Source organism: Misgurnus anguillicaudatus, chromosome 14 (genome assembly GCF_027580225.2).
Source record: "Misgurnus anguillicaudatus chromosome 14, ASM2758022v2, whole genome shotgun sequence".
NCBI lineage: Eukaryota > Metazoa > Chordata > Actinopteri > Cypriniformes > Cobitidae > Misgurnus > Misgurnus anguillicaudatus.
The window spans coordinates 9,972,822-9,998,486 of record NC_073350.2 but is presented as its reverse complement, the minus strand read 5'-3'; the positions used below and the strand labels follow the sequence as shown (position 1 = coordinate 9,998,486).

Genomic DNA, 25,665 nt, shown 5'->3' with positions numbered 1-25,665 from the left:
CTAGGAGGCTGCTCAGGTTGCAGCAACAGTACAATTTCTCCAATTAAAAGTTGTTCTATCACTGAAATAATTTTAGAGACATTATTTAAAGGTTAAAAAAACTACATAGTGTTGCTTTAACATAACATTAGAGCCGCGGATCCGGGAGAAGCACGTGCAGAGAATCGCGCATTTCAGATGTGCACACTAAAGGAATAATTGCTTTCAATTTCACTTGTTAGGTGAGGATAGTTATGACTGACAAAATGATGATGAATTACATACAATATACGTAATTACCTAACTAATTCTGAGAGAATGCAAAAACATGAAAATATTTTTTCCTCTCTAAGATAGCCCGGCGGGCAGGGCGCAGATACATTTTGGTAGCCTGACAGGAATTCACAATAGCCCAGATTTTGCGCTAATTGTGATCTTATATTTAGAAAGAAATCAAATATAGATTAGTTACAGTGAGAAACACACAGAGAGATCCCAGAGCAGATAAACAGAAATATTTATTATATGAATAATGTCAGTAGCACGTCTGGGCGCAAAGGCCACTCCGAGGCAGACGGCAAAACAGAAACCACACACACACGCTGGGCTTGAGAGAATGACCACACACGTCCGGGCTACTGCCACACTCAGGCGAACGGTGGGAGAGAGGGAGGAGAACACACGACACTGCGAGAGAGATCCACAGCTCACTAGGGCACAACGCCAGCTCGGCAGACGAGCGAGATGATCCTGAGGCGGGCAGAGAGAGAGAGAGCATTAGTGGTGCTGAGAGCTGACAGGGGAAGCTGGACAGCTCCCGCGGCGTGGGACCGCCCCGCTGGACAGCGGCAAAGCCGCGGCGAGAATCCTCAGCTCGCTGATGGAGAAGGCAGTCTATAATGCAGCGAGAGAGAGAGCGGAGAACAGCAAATGATCTAGGTGACAGGCTTCCAAAATCTATGGGTAGCAGAGAGCACAGACTAACAGGGGAAAATAAAACTGACAAGAGAAACTGGCAAAAACTCGACAGGACAAGACAAGAATCTAGCAGCGCTAGAAACCGGACGAGTACATACAAAGACGGACTTGCAAAGAACACAAAAACACACAGGGATTAAATACTGAACCGAATGGCCATGAAATGAACTGCAGGTGAGAGACGCAGGTGAAACAGATAACACTAATTACACCCGTGACTGAGACGCGCACGTGTGAAACTATAAACACAAAACACCAACACAGAGAAACCAAAATAAAGCAGTCAATGAAACCAAAGTCATGACAGTAAGACTATAAAGAGATCATAACATTTGTAATAGGCTTAGAGTATTTTAATTCTATCCCACTTCATTCATCATGGTACTTTTAAGGAACATTTTAACTGTTACAGAATGTCAGTACCATCCTGATTTGAGCACATTCATCTCCCTTAAGAGGAACACCAGTCCACGAGAAGACAAAAGCCTACAGCTGCTGATTAGAGGGTGCCTTAAAGTGCTCATTATTGTTTAACACTGTCGGTTAAACGCTGGTTTTTATTCATACTTCTGTGCCGTTGTTCACTTTAACATGAATTACACATGCACACTGCTAGTAGGCAGTATCTACACATGTAACCCACAGTAGCAGTGCATCAGCCAAATAAGCAGCAGCTTGGCCAATAAACCCACAAAAGAAGAAAAAGCAGCAGTTTGTTGTGTATGATTTGAGAAGACCAACAGTGATGGAGGTAAATAGACAGCGACTTTTGTTCTCAAACTGGCCCATCTTTGTTCTTAAAGTTTCAAGCAGAAATGCCTATGAAGAAATGCGACACATATTTTTTTCAACCTGACAGGAGGGATTCTAGTCGACCAATCATAGTGATTGCTGTCTACGTAGAACTGAATTTTTGGCAAGGTGCGCATCAGGCTGTGCAGAGCTAAACACATCCTATGCATAGCCTACGGCATAGAACACATGACTATAAATGATGCATTAGACAGCTAAGCTACGCATAAGCTAGCTAAGTCCAGCCACAGGTGCCATATTGTGCCCTTCCACTGAGAAAGAAGGTCCTTCAGGAGAATGTGCCAGGGAGGCAATGTTATGAGAAGGATAAGCAACTGGGTGCTATGCGGCAAGTTGAGATTTAGTCCTGTCAAACCCACCAGCAGTGAGAGGTGGAAGCAACCCATGTTGTGCCAGTTGTTCACAAGGGGGCATAGACAAAAGAGCTACTCAGAGAGAAAGGTCTGCTGCATCAGTTGTTGTCTGCAGATCCTTCATTTGCACTGGATTGAAACCATATTCATCCATGTCTTTTTAAAGTCATAGTTTGGACAAAAATGTCAATTACTTTGTGAATGTGATTTACTCACCCTTAAGCCATCTAAGTTACATATGTCCATCCATTTTCATATGAACACATATTCAGATATTTTTGAAAATGTCCTAGCTCTTCCAATCTTTATAACAGATGAAACCAGGGTTCAGCTCCTTCAAGTCCAAAGAATGTGCATCCATCCTTTGCAAAAGTAATCCACACTCCAGGGTATAAATAAGGCCTTCTGAGAGTAATTGATGTTATGTAAGAGAAAAATTCATATTTAAAACTTTCAAAATGAAAATAACCAGCTAAACACTGCCACCCTAGACCCATCTGCTTCAGGAGGGAGTATCAGCATAGTGTACACACTTTTCGTAGTGACGTTTGATGAATGCGGAGGGCTGAGGCACAAAGCAGTGAGTTACATACGTAACCGAGACGTTCCCTTTCAGTCGGTTACTACGATGTCACGTCGTGACCAACAAATTGGGAATCACTACCAAAGCACTACTCGAGCTGCCCCTTCCAGTGCCTGCATAAGACCTTCCGTCTTCACTTTACGAGAGGCGGAACCTGGGCTTACAGCAGAAGGCCGGTCACTAGTTGTTCCTAAACCCATGGTAGTGAACTAGGCAACTGGGAAGCGAATCCAGCCTGGGCGGAACTAGGAGACTCTGCGGAGCCAACCCAGAGGAGATTGTACAAATGGGGGGCGCAAAATAGCCCGTAGGTCTATGACGTGACTCTTAGATCTGTATCAGATACTAGAGAGAGCACAGAGCGGGCTCTGCAAGGGAAAACGTGAAAGATTAGCTCCACGGAAAATACACTATACAGGGCCTAACCAAACACAGGTTTTCAGGAATACAGCTAGTGAGAGGCTCTGGCCAGGTGTTTCAGTGAAAATGGCCCAGACGGAACTATTTCCGCCATTTTGGGTTCTGCTGCATAAAGTCACTCTGTGACATAGTGCTTTAGCCTGTTGTACCTGGAGTAATGCCATGGCATGGATGGCAGAGGCCGCTTCCTAACAGGCACGGTAGGCACATCCCGTTAGTGCAGAGGAGTACCTACATGCCCGAGAGGGGAGGGAAGGCCGATCTCGCCAATGGGAAGAGGACCCGGCCGGACACAATTGCATCGCGACGGGACGCTCAACCAAGGGGAGATCGGTGTACCCTCTAGCAGCCCCGCCGTCGAGGGTGGTGAGGGGTGAGGGCTGATACCGCCGTTTCCGGGAGGAAAAAGGATTTTTCCACGCCCGTGTCAGTTCCTCATGAACCTCGGGGAAGAAAGGCACTGGTGGCTGGGTATGCTCTGTTCTGGCAGACCCAAAGTACCAATCATCAAGGCAGGACGGTGGTTGACGCCATTCCACTCCGACCGTACCCGCCGCCCGAGCATGGCCGCCATCTCGTGGTCGAGCGCAGCGCCCGCTAACCGCCCAGAAGGAGGCAGCGGGTCAGACTCGGGTCAGGGAGACACCCCCCCTCCGATGCTGCGGACGACATTGAATCTCGTGTGGTGCCAGTGGTTCCCCGGGGGCAACGTAGACCACGCGCTCCCGATTGGCATCTTCGGCTGTGGATCTGAGTGCTGAACTTCACTGCCACCGTCGGTGGACTTGTTTAGCACCGTGATGCGCAAGTCGTCCTTCGCAAGCATCACGGCCGCCTTCTTAGCGCTGGGTTGCTTGGAAGGGGAGCGGCGATCCCGGAGATACGTCACCCGACTGCGCAGATCCACCAAATCTGACATGTACTGTCGCGAAACGCTGCCTCTGCATGCTCAAGCCCCAAGCATGAGAGACAACGATCGTGGCCATCACGACGATTCATGAACAGCCCACATCTGGACGAAGCACACGGTCGGAATGTCATTCTGAAAAGGACGCCACCTGACCTGTGACACGAGAGAACGGCTGCCTTTACAAAGGCACAAGTTCAAGCTCGTGTTGCTCTTTTAGGGAATTCACTCTCTAGATGTAATGTGTGAGTTGATGAAGCACGCAGGAGAGAGGCACTGACACACTCAAATAAAATTCAAAAATAGAAATTAAAGAGGTGGAACTGATGCGAGTCTCCGCTGAGGTGCTGTCTGTCCAGCCAACGTCGACACACACAGAGGTCCCAAGGAAAGATTTGCTTCTCAAGAGCAGATTGCTGCCGGCTTCGAAGCGAAAAGCTGATTTGATTACTGCACCTGCCTCTGATTAAATACCTGCGGCTTGGCGGCGCGGCAGATGCAAATATCTGCATGCCAATTTCATTGGCCTTTTTTAATAGCTTCTCGAAGTGGATTTGTCACCGCTAGGGATGGGAATTGAGAACCAGTTCTTCTTAAGAATCGGTGCCCAGTGAATCGATTCCTTTGAACCGTTAGCATGCCTGCTTAACGATTCCGCTTATCAGTTCCGCTCGTTGCAAATGTGTCATGACGTCACACACACGCTGTGTTGTTTTGGTTTAGAACGCAGCAAACATTGCATCGAGGCAGAACGATCCAAAGTTTGGTTATATTTAGTGGTGGGCAGAGCGAGGCTTCGTGAAACACGGAAACAGTTGAATCAATAACTTATATTTCACGCAAAAATACGACAATACGGTCGCGTTGCACGAGGTTGCAGGACTGTCGCGTGTTTGATACACTATTACACAACAACCACAGCGAGTCAAGCACCAGCGGAGCTAACTGGATGTCATCTGTTATTAATGCCGTGTTAATGTTAATGTGAGCGCCATTTCATTATTTAAACTTTTACTATACGGATCTCCGTTGTCATTGTCCATCAAATTAATGATGGCCAGAGTCTGGCTGGCTCTCACACTGGCTCAGAGGCTGCAGAAATATCTCTCGTGCACCTCCAGTTAACTCAGCCTACTCTGTTTACAGAGGCAGGGAGGAATAAAATGACCGAGGCGAGGATAAACAAATTTCACCGAGCAGTAGAGGCGGACACTACTTAAACTGTTAAGCGTTGCCGTCCCGAATACGAGACACCTAAGTTTGCATTAATATTGTTGATGTAAATTTTAATCTATCACTACAAACTATATATTGTTGGAAAGGTCTAAGTCTCCAAAATAGACATTTCAACAGTGTTTTATAAAATAAATTATGTAGGGAGAGTAATTGATTCATTTATGAAGAGAGTGTGCCTCAAAACATTTATTTTCTGCTAAATGTCACTGTCCCACCAGCAGGATGCCTAAATTTACTTCAGTGTTTGCATATGAATTCTTATCTACACTGTAAAAAATTAGCTGTAATTATGCAGCTGGTTGCCAGTAACTTACTGTAGAAGATAAAGACTGAAAATGTTTCATGTTCATTTACCTTTGAACAAACTGTTGCCAGGAAATAACATAAATGTAAAATCTACAGTAAGTTACTGGCAGCTAGTTGCCAGTAATACCCATTAATACTGTAATTTCTACAGAATTTTTTAACAGTGTAATCATGACAAACTGTATATTGTTTGAAAGCTCCAAGAGTATAGACTTAACTCAATAGGGTGGGGTGACGCTTAAAAGGTTAAGTATTTCTACTTAAAAGTACATTTTCAAGTATTTGTATTTTATCAGTGTTTTTTTTTTTGAAAACATACATTCCAAAGCATATTATCATAATTTTAAATCCACTACATTTCATAATTTCAAGTTTTTGGTTTATATTTAATATTTAAGTACATTACACATCTAGTAATGTTTTTTACTTCTACTTAAGTAAAAAGTACTTTTGTACTTTTACTCAAGAAAAGTAAAAGTACACATTTTTATGTAATTATGTATTAAATCAATTTTAATATGCAATATAAAAGGAATACACAGTATGATTCTATGCTTTAGAATGTAGTGAACATTTTTTAGTAAAGTCAATTTTTTCCAAGACAACACTCTGATAAAGCACAGATGCTTGAAAAATGCAACTAAAATACTCAAGTAGTGTCCACCTCTGCCGAGCAGTGAAAAGTTTGTGGTAAAGGGTTTGCATCTGTTTGCCACAGTAGATGCATCTGCATTTCGGTAGGTTAATTTGCTGTATTTTGTCCAGCATCATGTCTTTTCAAAAGAAAATAACAAATGCATGCATGACCAAAAGTTGCATGTTTTATGTCAGTCTAGTTCTGTTTGTCCTATCACATATTTACTGGTTGAGAAACACTGCCCTAGGCTATAGGTCCCTGGACTTTACTTTAAGAAGTAGCTCACCTACTTTTTTGTTCATGAGGTTGCTACACATAATGTGTGTATACTCTGTTCTATGTCTTCTGAACAGATATTAAAGTGAGTTAATACAAACATATAAATTTGTGTTTAATCCCCTTACCCAATGAGGATCAATAAGAGAATCGTTAAGGAATCGGATCGATAAGCAACATCGATAATGGAATCGGAATCATTAAATTCTTATCAATTCCCATCCCTAGTCACCACGGAGCGGTTCCCAATTCGTCGGTCACGACGTGACGTCGTAGTGACCGACTGAAAGGGAACCACTGCATTCGTCATACATCACTATGAAAAATGCATACACTGATACTCTCTTCTGAATTCAGACTAGTCTAAGATGGCAGCTTACCAGAAGCTAGTTACTTTAACTTGTAAAGTTTTAAATATGATATTTCTCTCACAGCAATTACCCTCAGAAGGCCTTTATTTATCACCCTGGACCCTATATTTATCCGGTATGAAGATTGGAGGAGCTAGGACATAAATATCACACAAAAATATCTGATTGCGTTTATATGAAAAGGATGGACATATGTAACTCAGATGACTTGAGGGTGAGAATATTATGAGGCCAAAAAAATGCAAGTTAGTCAAATTGGAGATACCAAATTGTCCCTCCCCCAACCTGCGTATGGATAAACTTGTCTGAATAAGGGGCTGTCCACACGGAGACGCGTATCACTGCATACGTATAAATTTGTTATCGTATTGGCGTTTCATCCACACGGATCCGGCGTTTTGGGAGACTGAATCCGCTATTTTTTGAAACCGGGTCCTAAAGTGGATAAATCTGAAACCGACACCCTTGCGGTTTCGTCTGTACAGCCAATCCGTATATTTTTTGAAGCGAAAACGTCATCACATCACGTGTCGGAAGCGTCAAACGTAACAGCAACAACAATAACGGCTGACTACGTGATTGTGTTCGTGCTACAGAAGCTACTAAAGCCTACTAGCTTTATTACAGCAAAATCTATTGCTTCTATGCAATTGTGGTGAGCAACAAGCGATAATGGACAACACCATACGTTGGTTATGAGCATGCTCAAAGTCTTCTTCTCCGTGTATAGTGTATATCTGTGGCAGAATTACAGCGCCCCATACTGGTCCGGCATATATACTACACCGCTTTCAGTCGGTTTCAGTGGTTTTGGTTTACGGATTATTTTTTTTGTGGCAGCAGGGCCGGTTTTTGCTATGGGCAATGTGGGCGAACACCCAGGGCGCAATCTATGTGAGGGCGCCGCACGAGTGCCCTAAAAAAAATTATATCAAAACCGCTCATTTCCATGTCAAGTTCAGTCAGGACCACTTAAGAATACCAAAATTATATAATATATTTATATATTATAACAAATATCTGAATTTGGCCAAAGGCTGAGGAATCAAGGGGCTCGGTTGTCATACTGCACCTTTAAGATGCATCCTTTGCATGAATCCCCCAGCCTCACATAACCAACATTTTAGTATGCTACACGTGAAAATAATTAAAAGGGGTGCAATGGTTGTGAAACTGAGATATTGGAGGTGAAGGGGAGGTGGTGGGTAAAATTGTCTGTGCGACAGAGTAGCTACAGAGCGTCTGATTGACTGCTTAAATACTGTTGATTAAAGCAGGTGAGAGTGATTAAACAGCTGAGCGTCAGCTGGAGTAGTTAGCGATCAGTGATCTGCCTGAACTACGCTTGAATTCCATACGGTCACTCAAGCTATATTTCAGTCAGGACCACTTAAGAATACCAAAATTATATAATATATTTATATATTATAACAAATATCTGAATTTGGCCAAAGGCTGAGGAATCAAGGGGCTCGGTTGTCATACTGCACCTTTAAGATGCATCCTTTGCATGAATCCCCCAAACACAACAACGTAGTTGAGTGCATAACTTCTAGAGACTGCTTGTCTCGGAGTACTCGGCTCCTGGCATGTTGGGTAGCATACCTCAAAAGGGAACGCGGTTCCCTGATATTCATCAGTTTTGGAACAGGCAGGTTCAGAGGAGAGAAATAAAATGAAGGACAGCTGAGGTTGACATTAGTTAATCATTAATTAACGGACCCTCAACACAAGATAACGCGTGCAAGATGTTTCTTACATCTTGGCATTGTTGGAGACTTTTTACGTGACATTCACTCTTCTCAATGAGCAGCAACCGCTGCTTCTGTGGGCTCCACCCCGACCCAAAGCATTCACAGGCGGTCTAGTCCTTGCGCAGCAGAGCAGAGTCTCTCCCAGTTGCAATCAGGGCAGGAGAAGTGGTTATCTATCCGCGTCCAGACGGCATAAACGTGCATGCGGGAAGCCGGAGCAGGCGGATCCCGCGATGGTTTACATTAATGGCGAGATATAAATATAAAATGGTCTTTGAATAAAATGAATCACTGTACATAAAATAAATGAACTTGAGGGAGCTGAGCAGCAGCACATTTAGAACAGACAAACTGTACGGAGCTGACGCGTTAATGGGCTATTTACCTACAAAACAACGTTTCCCATCATTTATCAGTGTATGTTTTGAAACTGGACTGTTTGGCCATATAAACATGAACATACACACATTTCGTTTTATGAGAACATAAGCAGATAAACAAACGAGAAAACATTTTCAAGCATTCATGTGTCTTAAAATAACATTTTTGACAGTTCAGAGAGAAAGAGAAACGTGAAATAATGTAGTAAGCCAGTGTAGTAAGAATGCAAATGTGACGTGATGACGTCACTGTTATGCAAATGACGCAATGACGTATCTAGCGACATTTAGCGACTTTCCAAGCAAGCTTTAGCTACTTTCCATTGAAAATAGTTGGCAACACTGGTTTCTTATGCTTTACATGCTTGTTGAAGATGCGTAGAGCGACTGCCTTCGGGACGTTAAATCAAGTGTAAGACACGAAATGCTGTAAAACTATAACCGTCGAATTTTGAGGCAATCAATTAAAACAACATATATACACTGACACTACAAGGTGACCTGAACGATTTATATCGAAATGAATTGGAACGAATGACGGACATACTCCTTGCTTGTAGTCACATTGGTCTAACGTTACTGGCCTACTGCTGTAAATACGTAAATGTAAATATGGTAAAACTGCTAAATATTGCATGAAATCCTGTTAATAGAACATCCTGCTATACTGTTGATAAGAAAGTTATTGTTTACAGTGACATAGCGATTTTAGACTATTTGAGCGACAAAGATACTAAAGTGAACTTTTTCCAGTGCGCATACGTGCACAAACTCAAAGCTCACGCACTGAAAAGCGCGTTCAAAGATCACGGAAACATAAGTTCTTTGGGCTTGACAGGAGATATACGCACAAATTATCATAATACCTGTACGGAATGGATGTCTTCCGGCACTTCCACAGAGAGTATTGCAACATCTTCCGATTCCGAGCAAGCCATGGTAACGCCGAAAGGGTAAGGAATAAAATTCTATCGATCGCATGAGTACTGGCTCAGTCTACAATCTGCTATGCAAATGTCTGTGCGACAGACTCGGTAAAAAAGTCTGTGCGACAGACTCGGTAAAATTGTCTGTGCGACAGAGTAGCTACAGAGCGTCTGATTGACTGCTTAAATACTGTTGATTAAAGCAGGTGAGAGTGATTAAGCAGCTGAGCGTCAGCTGGAGTAGTTAGTGATCAGTGATCTGCCTGAACTACGCTTGAATTCCATACGGTCACTCAAGCTATATTTAGTGCTGAGAAACGCAGGTTGTGTGCGTGTCAGAAGAGGCACGGGTGAGGGGGGCGGGGAATCAACTTGCGACTGCAAGTCCCTCGCTCTCCTTAAGGGGGGCAAACGAGATTGACTGATCCCAGGCCAGAGGCCACACAACACAAACTGCTGCATCTGCTTCCAAATAAATTTTATTTTTCATTCCTAAAATTAACATAGACCCATATATATACCTATGAACATGTAATTAATTCTGTAGAGTCATCTTCGTGACTCACGTCACGTGACTCCGGTTGATTGACGGGCAAAACGGACGTTGTTGTTGGCAAAATTTAATGCAAAGTTAATGATGTCGAGTCTTCATCTTCATCATCATGGATCAAATTAAAAGACCAAAGTAGCCATCTCAGTTGCCTGGTTCAGGAAAAGAAGACGAGGAGAAACGGGCAAAAGATAAAGGTATGCCGATTTCAATGAGTGACAACGTGAGTGACAGTAGGAAATAGGCTATTTATATTAGCCTCGCACTCTTGCTAATATGTTGCTATTAGCCACAGAATACGACTGTATTTGGTTTTAGTTTTGCTGAACTAGCAACTATTAGAATTGAGGCATCATGCCATGCAACTAAATTCACTCTATAGGCAACACAGTCTTGTGTTTGCAACACAACAAGTGCAAACTCACACAGACCTCCTGACTGTGTAATTTTTTATTGCTTTACGCTATATGTGTCAACTTAAATAACTTGTAATATACATTGACATGGCATTTTGTAAGCTACAGTGATATAGCTTTTTAAATAATTTGTAGTGTATGCTTAGTTTATAGGATGTTAACAAATACTAATAAAATGTGTGTTATGGCCATTTTAATTGAGTAACTGATGCATGTGTGAAATAAGTGTATCTAACTTACATAATTGTATCTTAATTGTTAATTCAGGGGCACTTCTGAAATATTTTAGAGCTAGAGCACCCACTGGCCAAAATGAGGAGTCAGATACTTCCACAGCAGCAACTGTGTGTATGTGTGCGCGTGCGTGTGTGTGTGTGCATGAGTGGGTGTTTATACTGTATTACATGTTTTTCTCTGTTCTTGTTACCTTTTTGTATTTAAGATTATATATAACAAAATAATACATGTTGGTGGCGGGGTTTGGGGGTAATTCTTTTTTTTCTGGGGGCGGCCAAGGGATGGTTCGCCCAGGGCGTAAATCTAGCCAGGACCGCCACTGTGTGGCAGGGTTCTGACAGTACCATGTTTTGTGTGGGAACACGTGGCTTCAGATGTTTTTTACCCAGCCACGTGTTTCCTTTGTCTTGTCACTTTTTACCCGATCCCTTACTCATCATTGATTTCAGCTGTGCCCCTCATTAGTTCTCCCTATTTATTGTCCTTGTGTTTGCTGTTCTGTGCACGTTCGTCTTGTCATATTTCCTGTATCCTTGCCTGTGAGTATTTAGTATATCTTAGTATAGTCTATTAAATGTTTTGAAAAGTCTATTGTTGGTTTAATGTTAAGTTTAGTGTTAGTTAAGTGTTGTGTTTACCTTGTTTTGTTTTGCCCCCTCGTGTTTTTTCCCCTGTTTTTGTTCAATAAATTCCAGTTTTATCATCTACGTCTGCACTTGGGTTTGTGTCTTATTAAAACCCTGACACTGGTTTTATTACTGTATAACAACAATTCACCACATTGTTAGTTGTGCTTGCTCTGTAATTGACTGTTTTATAAACAAACCCACATAAATGAAAATTAAACGAAAATGTACATAAACACTAAATGATCAAAGTAAGATAATTTTATAGCTGTGTTTAAAGGACAAGCGCTGTATTTTACACTTAAAGCCCTGTTTTCAGATTGTTTATGATGAAAGCATTTTTTGCAACGATTTTTGTGTGAGCATATCAGTGAACACCCCTGACCACTCGGTGAGTTTCACGTCTTTGTAAACGAAAGTTTAAAAATGCATTTTAGGAAGGATTGTTTCAGTGCACCTATAGAGCCACCATTGTAGAGGTGGGAGGTGATAGAACAAACACCCGAAAATTCTCGGGCCAGCATCATATGTCCAAATTTCAGTCAAAACCGTTCTATTTCATCATAAACAATCTGAAAACAGGGCTTTAAGTCTAAAATACCGAACTTGTCCTTTAACAGACTGTGTGTGTCTGTTCTCTACAGGTTGGATCATTGTTATTTCTCAGTTGAGGGTTGTGTTGCTCTGACTTCAGCTCTGGCATCAAACCCATCACACCTGAGACATCTGGACCTGTCTTATAATAATATAAAAGATTCAGGAGTAAAGCTGCTCTCTACTGTTCTGAGGGATCCTGACTGTAAACTGAAAACACTTGAGTAAGATTAAATGAAACTCTCTTTTCTCTGATCCTCTTACCCACAGCACTTCTGGCGAGCTCAAGTGTCTGAATTTACTCACTCATTTTTATTAACGCCTTCGAGTTAACTATATTAGTGGACTAATGCAGGGAATAGTGAATGAGGGTATAGAGGGCTATTTCGGACACAGCCTTAATACAGAAATACCCCCAACAATGAGAAAGAAATAGTGTAATGTTCATCAAACAGCTTATTGCTTATTTACAAAGTCAGCAGTGTTTCTTATAGATTTATTTATTTGTGGCAGCATGCCACAGGCTCAAACCTGACTGCCACAAGTAGATTTTTCATGATTACCATTTACATTTTACTATTTAAAACTGCTTAATTCATTGTTGCGAGCACTCAGCGAGCTTCTCTCTCTCTGTGTCTCTGACTCTCTCTCTCTCTCTCGTTGCATGCAGCACCTCGACAGCACCTCTCTCACATGACAGTGAAATAATTAAAATGTAGCAGTATTTTCAAAGTGTGTTCCTCTGAGTACCCGACTTTTCATGTACAGGTGCTGGTCATATAATTTAAAAAAAAGTTGATTTATTTCACTAATTCCATTCAAGAAGTGAAACTTTTATATTATATTAATTTATTAAACACAGATTCATATATTTCATGTTTTTTTTCTTTTAATTTTGATGATTATAACTGACAAACTAAGGGAAATTCTAAATTTAGTATCTCAGAAAAGATCGTCTGGAGGAAGAGAGGAGCACAATTCACGTTGGTTGAGGTCCAGTGTAAAGTTTCAACAGTCAGTGATGGTTTGAGGTGCCATGTCATCTGCTGGTGTTGGTCTACTGTGTTTTCTAAGGTCCAAGGTCAACATAGCCGTATACCAGGAAGTTATAGAGCACTTTATGCTTGGACTCCATTGCTGCAGTAATTAAGGCAAAAAAGCCCATACTAAGTATTGAGGGATCAGTGGCGGTTCTACACGGAGGCCAAGGGTGGCCCGTGCCTCTGTAGCATGCCACCCCTGTGGCCACCCTGTGCTGACCAAATAAAAAAGTATAAACTTATTTTGATTTTACATGCGAGCGCCAAAAGCTGAACTAATGCGACGCAACGTTCTTCATGGGCAAATTTAAGCAGCGCACCCAACCTGGCTGCAGGTGCTGCTCGGCGAGTGTCTCAATTCGTTCCCAATCTCCCAATGTTGTGAATGTGTATGCAGGTTTGGGCATTGGTAAGGACTCTAGCTGACTTGTTCTCCTGTGACGTGGCTGCTTAAGCGAGTTGTGATCATTCACAGCTGTTACTCATCAACAACCGGCAAAACCAACATCTCGCTGACTTTTTAAATAGTACATTGTAAAAAGCGCTGTAATTATGCTCTTACATATACATGCATAAAATTGGAGGATTATTATTAAATGTTACTTATAAAAATGTTTACAAATTATTTTATTTTAAACATTGAGTAGATTGTGGTCCCTAACTGTCTAGCAATGTGTGTTTATATGTAAACTAAAACATATAAACTTATAAACATTTCTTTATAAAAGTTTGCATATCATAAAGTTTCTTGAGTAGGCTCACATGTTTTTCGGTTGGAGGGCTTTAGAAAAGGTCACGTGACATATCTTAAAATACATCAGTGCCATTAGTTATGCTTCAGAATGCACACAAGTAATATTTTTAGTAAGGTATGTTTGTTAAAACTTGTTATATTTCCTAATTAAACTAAGGCCTAGTCCTGTCTTAAACTAATTCCTGTAACCACCCCTATAATCTTTAAATATAATTTCTTGCCATTTTTTAATGTGCCCCTCTGGTGAAACACTGGCCCCTCCTTGGTCCCCCTAGTGAAATTTGTTTAGAACCGCAACTGTGAGTGATGTACATTCTCATACTTTTCGTGTTTATACTTTTCAGTTGGCCAAGATTTCTAAAAATTCTTTGTATTGGTCTTAAGTTATATTCTAATTTTCTGAAATACTGAATTTGGGATTTCCATAGTTGTCCATTATATAATCAAAATTAAAAGAAAGAAACATTTGAAATATATCAGTCTGTGTGTAACGAATGAATATAATATACAAAATTAACTTTTTAAATGGAATTAGTAAAATAAATAAACTTTTTGATGATATTCTAGTTATGTGACCAGCACCTGTAAACGTCAACAGTCATGTCAGATGTTATATTAGCTAAAAATAAAATGCAAATAGGAAAGTTTCTGTTGTGATTTTTTGTTCACTTTTTTGTGAACCTTTGTGTAGTAAGCAGTGTTGGGCAAGTTACTGAAAATTAGTAATTAGTTACAGTTACTAGTTACTTCTTTTAAAAGTAATTGAATTACTCTACCGGTTACTGTATATCAAAAGTAATTAGTTACTAGGAAAAGTAACTTTTAAGTTACTTTTATGTCTGTTTTTAAATGTAAATGTATTTTACACACTGTAGAAGCCTATTTTACTTTAGATTCAGCCTTTGAATATTTTTGTTAGAAATTATCTTAATATGTAAGCTTAGTTTATTTATGTATATCATTTAGACCATTTAGACAAATATTCTGTATGTTTACATTGAAAATATATAATGTGTTAAAATTGTGTACTGTCTCTTTAAGAATTTGAAGACAGTTGTGTCATATTTTCTAAAATAAATTATTATTATTTTGATTCCATATTTATTTTAATAAGTCAGATACATCTCCGCTGTGTCCTGCTGACAGGCGCGGTGTGCGCGTGCAGGTGATGCAAATTATGGGTCTTCCGAAGCTTAGACCGTCTCATTTCAGTTCTCTTCGCGGACTTCTGAGGCTGCCACCTTGAAAGACAGAGCGCCGCTCACCTTTTAAGGTTGCTTACCAGGTCGCAGCCCTTGAATTGGGACACAGCTTGTGAAGCTTGCGGCGGGTGTGCGCTGTTTGGTCATATATTGTTTGAAATTTAACGTTAATCAGAAATTGGAGTACGTGGATTTTTTTGTCGGACGGACACAGAGCGGGTGGATTGTTTTGTCGGATACGGAGCGAGTGAAACCGAAACTGAAACTAAATGCGCACTCTCATACTATGGAGTTTTAACACATTTTAACAGTTGTACAGTGCAGTGTGAATATTTTACTCGAAACAACAATCGCGGATCGTTCTCTTCCATGAACGCCGATGTAAACATCTAAGAATATATTAACATTTCTCAGATTTTTTGCTTTTGTGGACTACAAATGCAAGTTGATGTCATACTGGGATTGCTTGGCAAAGATAATTTACAAACCGGATGGATTATGACTTGCGCACAGTTTTAAAACAAAGGTATGCTGTCCCGTTTCAATTTTTCATGTTCATTCTACATGCACTGTCAGCCATGATGAAGTTTAATGATTCATTGCACCGCCTACCACAGAAATGTCTCGTCTGCAAGTGTTATTTTTTACAAAATAGAGTAACGCGAGTAACAAACTCATTTAAATTTCAGTAACTGTAATTGCGTTACCCGATTAAAAAAATACTTCGTTACCTGCTCGTTACTGCTAAAAGTAGTGGAATTACAGTAATGCGTTACTTTGTAACGTGTTAGTCCCATCACTGGTAGTAAGTGCCTGAAAAATTAATAAGCGACATTTTTACTTCTCCTGGCAGCTCTCTAACACTGATCATGACTGTGATGATCTTCATGTCTGCTTTAGTTCAGGGCCTGACTGTAGGTTGGAGAAGACTTCATTCATCACATCTGTGTCTGAACAAACTGTGTGTCTCTGTCTACAGGTTGTGTTATTGTGGTGTCACATATAAAGGTTGTGCTGATCTGGCTTCAGCTCTGAAATCAAACCCATCACACCTGACAGAACTGAATCTGTCCTGGAATAATCTTGGAGATTCAGGAGTGAAGTTGATCTCTGTTGGACTGGAGAGACCTCACTATAAACTGGAGAAACTGAAGTAAGATTATTATGGTAAAACATAAAAAATTACTTGGAATGATGATTGTGATGTTTGATGAGAGGGATCTGATTTTATAAGAATATAACAATGAAGTTAATTTACTTTTAATTCTTACTGATGTGTTTCAGTAAAACTCAAACACACATAAATAAAGATAAAATGAAAATGTACATAAACACAAAAAAATGACAGGAAGAGAAACAAATTCAACTCACTGTAGGTTTGATCTGTGGTGTGAACAAACTGTGTGTTTGTGTCCTCTTCAGGTTGGAGCATTGTTATATCACAGATGAAGGTTGTGAAGCTCTTAGTTTTGCTCTGATACCAAACCCATCATATCTGAGACATCTGAATCTGTCTTATAATAATCTTGGAGATTCAGGAGTAAAGCAACTCTCTGCTAGACTGAAGAATCCTGACTGTAAACTGAAGACACTTGAGTAAGATTAAATATTAAAACATTCCTACACTACTGACTGATATTACAGTAACGAAATACATAATTAAATTAAAGCTGCAAGCAGTGTTGATCTCTCTACCACTGACAGATGTGTTCAGTTCATGAACTTTAACAATCATGTAAAGTTGGGGACCAGAACTGTAGCACATGCAGTAAAATACCGAATATAATGCATACACTGTTAAAGGTTTTTCCACAAACTCAATTTTATGCTGATATCACGAGACAGCATTTCACCTCCACAAAAATTTTGTGACGTTTTAATCTTGCGAGATTTCGTTGCACGGATGAACTGTTACTTTAAAGGGATAGTTCCAAACGTGTAGACTGCTATTCAACACTGTTCCATCCCAGAAAATAATATTAAACATTGGCAAAAATGTGCCATCAGTGGTTCAATCAGAATATTATGAAGTGACAAGAACACTATTGTGCGCAATGAAAAAAAAACTACTTTATTCAACAAGTTTTTCTCCTACTTGGTCGCTTGAGTGCATGTTCACGAGCAGCCTACATTGCAGCTTCTTCATCTTTAAGAGTTTTATGGCGGTTGGCAAACGGGTTTAAATGTGCATTTTACCACCACCTACTGCACAGGAGTGTGAAGCGCAGGTATGGAAGTATGACTGATACACTGAAAAAAAAATTATTCATTCAATTTACTCAAATTGTTTAAGGTAAGCAGTTGCAATCAATTTATTTAAGCTACATTTAAACAAAAAAAATCATTGAACTTAATCAATTTTATTTAGTTAGTACAAAAAAGTTTAGTAATTTCAGCCCTATTTAATTATGCTACTTCTTTTAAATTATGTATTTATGACTGATGAAAATTATTAATTGAATTTACTCATTTTTTATGATAAGCGGTTGCAATCAATTTATTTTAGCTATATTTAGGATTATTATCTGTAAGCACCACACACTTGTTACCCAACAAATACTCACAGATCTTCTCTGTCATGGCCCACGTGAGTGCCACAAACTCCAACTTCATAGAACTGTAGTTGGACATGTTACGCTCAGTGGGCCTTAGACTGCAGCTGGCATAATGCCACTGGTCTTCCCTTACCTTCACATTCCTGAGAAAGCACCGCCCCTAAACCCTGATGGCTGGTGTCTACCTCCAGGATGAAGGGTTTAGAGAAATCTGCATACGCGAGTACTGGAGCGGTGGTAAGTTTTTCCTTTAACCCTTCAAAGCCCTCCTGACACTCCTGGCTCTAGGCACTTGCAAAACTCTTTCCTGTCTGTTTACCCTTTACCCCAGCAAACTCCCCTACCAACTTATGCAGAGGGGCAACCAATTTGGCAAACCCCGCTACAAAACGCCGGCAATAGCTGTAACTCGGTATAACTCGGTAACATTCGAAGGCCACTGGGCCACTGCCTCAATCTTACCGGGGTCAGTTGCCACTCCACTAGAAGAGATAACATGGCCCAGGTACTGCACCCTTTGTTGAAGGAAGGCACACTTCCCCAACTTGGCCTTTAACCCCTCTCGTTCCAGGCGCCCCAGAACAACCTCCAACCTCTCCAAATGCTGAGCAATAGAAGAGGAGAACACCACAATATTGTCAAGATATAACAATAAAGACTGACACTGTTGGTCCCCGAATAACCTCTCCATGAGTCGCTGGAAGGTAGAGGGGGCATTGCACAAACCAAATGGTATCCTGTTCCATTCGAATAGGCCAAATGGGGTGCAAAAAGCTGTCTTAGGTTTATCGTTCTCCACAACAGGAACCTGATTGTAACCACTTGCCAGGTCCATGGTGAAGAACCACCGGGCCTCCGTCAACGCATCCAGCGACTCCTGAATCCGAGGTAAGGGAAACGCGTCCCGCCTTGTCTTGGCATTAACCTGACAGTAGTCAACGCGGCAGGGTCATAAGGGAGAATATTTTAAGATGTAGTTGACTACACCACCATGTACACCAGGGAAATAATAAAATATAAATCAATAATATTGAAAAGGCTCACAGGAACACTGCTTCACAAGAAGAGGTCTCGAGACGTGGATACTAAAAATACAAAACTTTATTATAACGAAACAGGAATATTAAAATCAGTTGTTTACGATGGCATCAGGCTAGAATATCTAAAAGTTACTATAAAGGAGACCAAGGCATGCCTATGGTAGTCCAAACGAATTAAGGAGCACACAGCCCCAGTATCACTGCAATCTTAAACACCCGGTGCTCCACTCTCACCACACTACACACACAGGCATCAATGGTGAACACACTGCACTCCGGAAGTCCCACCACTGTACTCGAGGCCTACAGATGGACAGCCGGCAGCCTCGACTCCTGTAACAAAGGAAGAATGAACCAAAAAAACTAATTTAGTATGAGAAACCTAAATAAAATACACAATAAAGAAAAGATTTTCAAAAGAAAACTACTAAACCACAAAATAACCCAGCCACGGAAATGAGGTCTTAGCAGAATGAAGGAGTAAACTTCCAAAATCACGGCAATTATCAAATGCTAGACCACATACCAAATAAGTAACTGGGGCAGATACATAAAGAAACAAATGAAATTCAATACACATAAACCTAATAAACAAAATAAGACAAGTAAAATAAACCAAAACTAAGTAAATACCACAAAAAAATCAAAACAAATAAGTATTAAACAAAAGAACCACAAAAGCTACCTGCATTAAGATCAAAGTCCAGGCAACCGAGGAAATACACTTCAAGTTCAGACTATTGGTGCAGGACAATTTACAAACAAAGCAGGTAGAAACATAAGAAATACAAATAAATGAATAAACAAATGTAACCAACAAAAGACCTAATTACACATTTATTCGACTGGCTTTAGCCGACGCTTTAGCGTCCACTCTATCCCCACCCGTCACGTAACGTTGATGCAAACAGCTTAAAGTTGCATCATAGAAACAAATCACAGACAAAGCAGCAGCATCATCATAATCATAAACGGTTGCCGGCTAATCATAGTCCCAAATCCAAATATTCCTCCTACAGGAAATTAATTAAAATGATTTCCAGCCTCATTAGACATGTTCCAGTGCAATAAAACTACACGTACCTTAAACGTCACTGCGATAGTGCACACACCCAATCGCAGCAGCCGGCACAAGTTTAAACAGGAGAACACACAGGAGAAGCCACAAATAGTAATCATTCACGAGCCATCCAAGAGTAGCACATGTTTAGACATTTATTTCAAGTCACACATCCAATAAGCGATAAGCTACAAAACACATACCTGCAAACCAAACACGTACCTTAATATGTCTTCACTGATCACGCACGCGCACGCAAGGGCGGCGGCCGGCACGAGATTACGCAGGGGAATGTTAGATACAGGAACAGTCACAAATAGTAGACCTGTTTGACTCGTGACTCACTCGGATCTTTCACCCGGATCTTTAAATTAACTCACGAGTCGCGAGTCTCTAGTATCATTGACCCGGAAGTTGAGTCCTACTACAATTCAATGTAAAACCATAAACAGCGCCACAACACACACAAACCTCTTGCAACATTATTGATGAGACTTCGCTCGCTCTACAGATCCACTCGTAACCAGACGATATGCGCGAGAACTGACAATAGACAGTAAAAGAAAGGAACTGACCCGAGATTCTCACTCAGAGCCGGAAACACTGCAAACTCGAGAGACCTGCTGAGCCGCCCGAGCCGTGAACTGACCCGAGATTCTCACTCACATTGCGGACTCGAGAGAAATGCCGGAAACACTGCAGATTCGCAGATCTGCCGGAAACATTGCAGACTCGAGACCCTCCGGCTCTGACCCATTGTCTAACCATAACATAGTAGGAAGACTCACCATTTCAGATGTGGTATCGAAGTTTATGAAAAATAAACCCCTTTTCAATGTTTTTAAACTTGACTTAAACATTTTTATAGAATGTATTTCTGGATTAAAGGGTAAATCAGCATCAAAATGTATGCAATACTTAACTGATTTAACGTAATTAATTTAACTGTAGGGCTGCACGATAAATCGCATGTGTTTGTCACGCACATCTCGTCAGTAATGCCGGTTCCTTGATTAGTATTTAATCGCCATCAGCTGTTTTCAGATGGAGCAGCTTTAACTGCACAGAGCCGTAGTTCCCTGACAATCGGGGCAATTTTGCATTAATTATCGCGGACGTATCGCCTGCGAGTTGTCAGGGAACTACGGCTCTGTGCAGTTAATGTCGTGCCATCTGAAAACAGCTGATGGCGATTTAATACTAATCAAGGAACCGGCATTACTGACGTGATGCGCGTGGTATCGCATGCGATTTATCGTGCAGCCCTATTTAACTGATAAATAAAAAAAACGAAATATATTTCAGATGTGGTATTTTTTAGTCTGCCATATTACCGGCTTTACTATGACAACAGTTTTCTGCAGTGTTTCAGTTCCATGGTCTGCAAGTGTGCAATGTTACCGGCTCTGAGTCGTGCGGTTCAGCCGGTTACAAGTCGGTCTGTACTGAGTTTCCTTGGTGATTTAGCAATACTGACTCAAGTGACTCACACAACACAGATCACTTTAGTGAGTGACTCACAATAACCCGGATCCTAAAAGGAGTCGAGTTTGCCAGGCCTAACAAATAGTGATCAAACACGAACAATCCAGGAGCTATAAATCAAGTGTTTAGAGTGATGTTTACCTCAAGTCATACAGGGATAAGCGGTGAGCTGCACAACACATACCTGCAAACGGAAACAGGGCAAATACAGAAGCGGAAAGAGCGAACCGGAAGGGGCGATCCCTGGCAATGACGCACGGAAGGGCTTCGACATACAAGCGGCATCTTACGAACCTGCTTATATCAGGGTACGTGATATCTAATTAGACCACTTGTACAGCTGTAGCAAATCAAAAAAGTTTAATAGAAAGGACATCCTACTACACTAGTTATTCTCTGCTGTTGGTTTCTCCGTAGCACTGTACAATACGGGATTGCGGTTAGCGCGACAACCCTAAATCATGTGGCTAAAGACAGCTGTACCCATTTTGATTGACACACATCCGGATACAGAAGCCACTTTGATGTGGACAAATGTAAACGCGCTGTGTCCTGATATACTGATGATCCGATCTGCGTGATCGGATCCCCGAGATCGCATGTTAATGCAAAGTGTAAACCCAGCCATAGACCTGCCCTGTCTATTAATATCCTATACTTGTATATATTGACTTTGAATATAAAGGGGTCATCTAATTGCTTCATATATTATATCAGTGCAAAAATAGTAGTGTTTTGTGGTGCTTTGACAAACAGTGTCAGCTTTGTTCAAAGAATGTTTGGGGTGGTTAGATTAATGAACTATAATGTGAAATTAATATTAATGTTTAATAAATCAAAGTATTGTGTTGTGTCACACGAGTAGTATATATGGGACCTGTATCGGTCAAAATATGATTGATTTATGACCCTCTATGACAGGGGGCGGGACTATCAATCAAAAGCTGCACAAGCTGTCCAGTTTCTGGACTGTCGTGTTTTATGCCTTAGACAGCGGCTGTCCGGAGCTGTCAATCAACTTGTTGTTTTTCCTCTGTGCGTGTGTGTTTTTTGTCACGCGAATGTTGTCATGTTTATTGCTGTCAAAAAAGTTTATTGTTTTAGACTGTCCAGTTTCTGGACTGTCAGCGATCTCTCTCAGATCTCTCTCCCCCTCTGTTCTCACCAGCCCTCAGCCCCCAGCATGACTCTCAACAGGGTGTCCTTGTAAATGAGTAAAGATTTCTAAAACTCTATGCTGGTAAAATAAAATGTAATACACCCCACGTTGACAAAAAGTAAAGATTTATTTTAGATTTAGGGAATTCTTGAACCAAGTTTCTGATTAAAACTTTTGAGTGTAACATCATAAATACTTAATATATTCCATATACGTGTATAGTTTAAGCAATCCTCTATGTCATAACCTTCGGCGCCGTCAATACTACTTTCTTTAGACTAAAGGGTATTTATTTTAACCTAAATAAAAGTTTATTCGCATCAAGAAGTCCGTGAAACTGTTCATGCACCGCAATCTATTGTTCACGCGCATTAAAGGTCGATCACCGGCGGTGACAGAGAATGCGTCGGGTGCACGTTCATATATTCCGTTAAGAAACTTTTAAACGATTAAAGACATTTTCATCTCATCTTCAGGGTTTGTTTTTATTATTGGCTTCTTAAAACCATGTGTGAATATGTGTATATTATACAACGAATCTTATATTGTCTGCTCTGACAAAAATAAAGTATTATTTTAGACTTTAGGTGAACTGGCAGCATGCATTTTATTACAAATACAGCTTGATATAAACGTTTGTTTTGTCAAAAGCTTCTTTAAAGTCACACAAGAATCAAATATTTTAGTTGTATCTGCTTAAACTTAAATCTGCTATTATCTTTTCAACTATACGCTATTTTTCTGTTCAGTCAACTTACATCTTGATCTGTGAGCGTCTGTGTGTGTGTGTGTGTGTGTGTGAGATAATTCACAGCAGGGGCGGATTGTAAACTAGTGTCTTTTAAAACCGTGTTGGTAAAATGTAACATGGTCCACTCTGACAAAAAGTAAAAGGTTTATTTTAGATTTAGATTTGTTATTTTAGTAACATCACAAATTTATTTAATGAAATATTCAGTACGTGTATAGCAATGAATTGTGCCAAACCACCGGAGGCCTACAATTCTTTAGACCAAAGTCTATTTATTTTAAACTAAATAAAAGTTTAATCTTTTCATGCACAATATTCTGTTCACGCCATTACAGATCGCGCTCCGGCGGGTACAATAGAAAACATACGCGGATGCATGTTCATCTGCCGTTTTAAAATAAACTTAATAAATGTTATTCTGTCCGGTCTGGCAAAATAAGGGTTTATTTTAGATTTAGGGATTTCTTTTATCAAGTCTCTGATTAAAACATGTAAATACGCGCACCAACGTTGCCAGAGAACGTACGCTGATGCGCTCTTATATCTGACGTTAAGAACCTTTTAAAAGTTTTAAGACATTTCAGCCCCTCTTCTGGTTTGATTTCATTAATGTCACCTAACATCCAAGTGTGTACATGTGTATTTACGATAAATGTAACAAGGTACGCATTGTCAAAATAAAAGGTTTCTTGAACATGGTATTCCAGTGCGTGTTTTTTGTCTTGCGAGTGCTCGTCATATTTATTGATGTGAAAAAAAGGTTGTTGTTTTGGGCTTTCAGTTTCTGGACGGGCAGTTTTTAGGAGAGTCTCTCATTCTCACCATCCGTTATCACCCACGCTGCAGTCCCCCAGTGTGTCTGAACAGCGGTGGTGTTCAGCGGACCATATTGTTCCTAAAACTTTGTGTTGGTAAAATAAATGTAATTCAGCCCACATTGACAAAAAGTGAAAGGATTATTTTAGATTTTAGGTGGAGCACCAGCGCCTAACGCACTTTTCTTAGTGACGTATGACAAATTCGGAGGGCGGGGGCACAGAGCAGCAGTAGAGAAACCTCCGTACGTTGCATAAGCTCTCATCCTGAATGCGGATGAGACTAAGATGGCGGCACTACCGGAAGGTAGTTAATTACGTTAATAAAATTTTAAATATGGATATTTTTACCACAACACCGCACGGATTACCCTCAGAAGACATTTGTTTATCATCCTGGAGCCGTTTGGATTTAATTTATGAAGGATGGATGCACTTTTTTTGGACTTAATGGTCGTGGACTATGGGTGGACCCCGTAACATTACATTTAATCAACTGAAAGATCTAAAATATTTTCTAAAATATCCGAAAATGTGCTTGTCTCATAAACGATGGATGAGTAAATCATGGGTTTAATATCGTTTTTAGCCGAACTATCCCTTTAGATTGTAGGCGATTATTTGCGTCGTAACACACTGTATATAAGAGTACTCCGGGTTCCAATAACCACGTGTTAAAACTTTGTTTTTAAAAGTAGGCGGGAGTATAATCCATAATATCCAATGTGACGAAACGGTTTGTTACTTAACAACGGAGTTGAGTTTGAAACCGTGTAATCTGAGACTCTAGGCAGAGGACATTCAGAAACCTGTATCTCACTCTAAAAAGCATGGATTAATTTTTTTCATAGTTTGTATGCGTGTGGGAGCATCAGTGACACAAATGAACACCCCAAAACCCAGAAAAAGTGAGTTTTTCATAATATGGGCACTTTAAAGGTCGATCACCGGTGGTGACAGAGAACGAACCGGGTGCGTGTTCATATCTGTTGTTTTAAAATAAACTTGATAAATGTAATTCTGTCCGCTCTGACAAAATAAAAGGTTTATTTAGATTTAGGGAATTCTTTAACCAAGTCTCTGATTAAAACACGTTATTGCTTAGGGCAATAAGCACATGCACACACATATCTGTGGTTTTAAAAATAAACTTGTGTGTGTGTTTGTGTCTGTTTATGTATTCGTGTGTTTATGCGCTTGTGGCGTAGGGTGTGAGTGTGAGAGGCTGTGAGTGTGTGTGCGTATGTGTGTGTGCGCGCGCGTGGTTATCAAGTGGTAGGGGCCCCAAATGATCAATGGCAGGACCTTTATGAAGCGGAGCAGCCCCTGGTCAGCATGTGTGGTTAGGTTCAACTTAGGTTAGCATGTATCATTGCGTAATAAGCAAACATGAAATTATATTTACCTATGGTTTGTTACTGATGTTCCTAGTCGTGTGTTTTTTCTTAGGCAAACCTTTTTT

General features: G+C 40.5%; 1 protein-coding gene across 1 annotated transcript in view; it reads left to right on the top strand.

Moving 5' to 3' along the window:
• Positions 1–25,665, top strand: part of LOC129427245 (protein NLRC3) — a 59,696-nt gene that overhangs the window by 18,162 nt on the left and 15,869 nt on the right. The window contains exons 6-8 of the mRNA XM_073876476.1: positions 12,393–12,566; positions 16,318–16,491; positions 16,761–16,934. Coding sequence (XP_073732577.1) covers positions 12,393–12,566; positions 16,318–16,491; positions 16,761–16,934 — 522 coding nt within the window. The remainder of the gene's footprint in view (positions 1–12,392; positions 12,567–16,317; positions 16,492–16,760; positions 16,935–25,665) is intronic.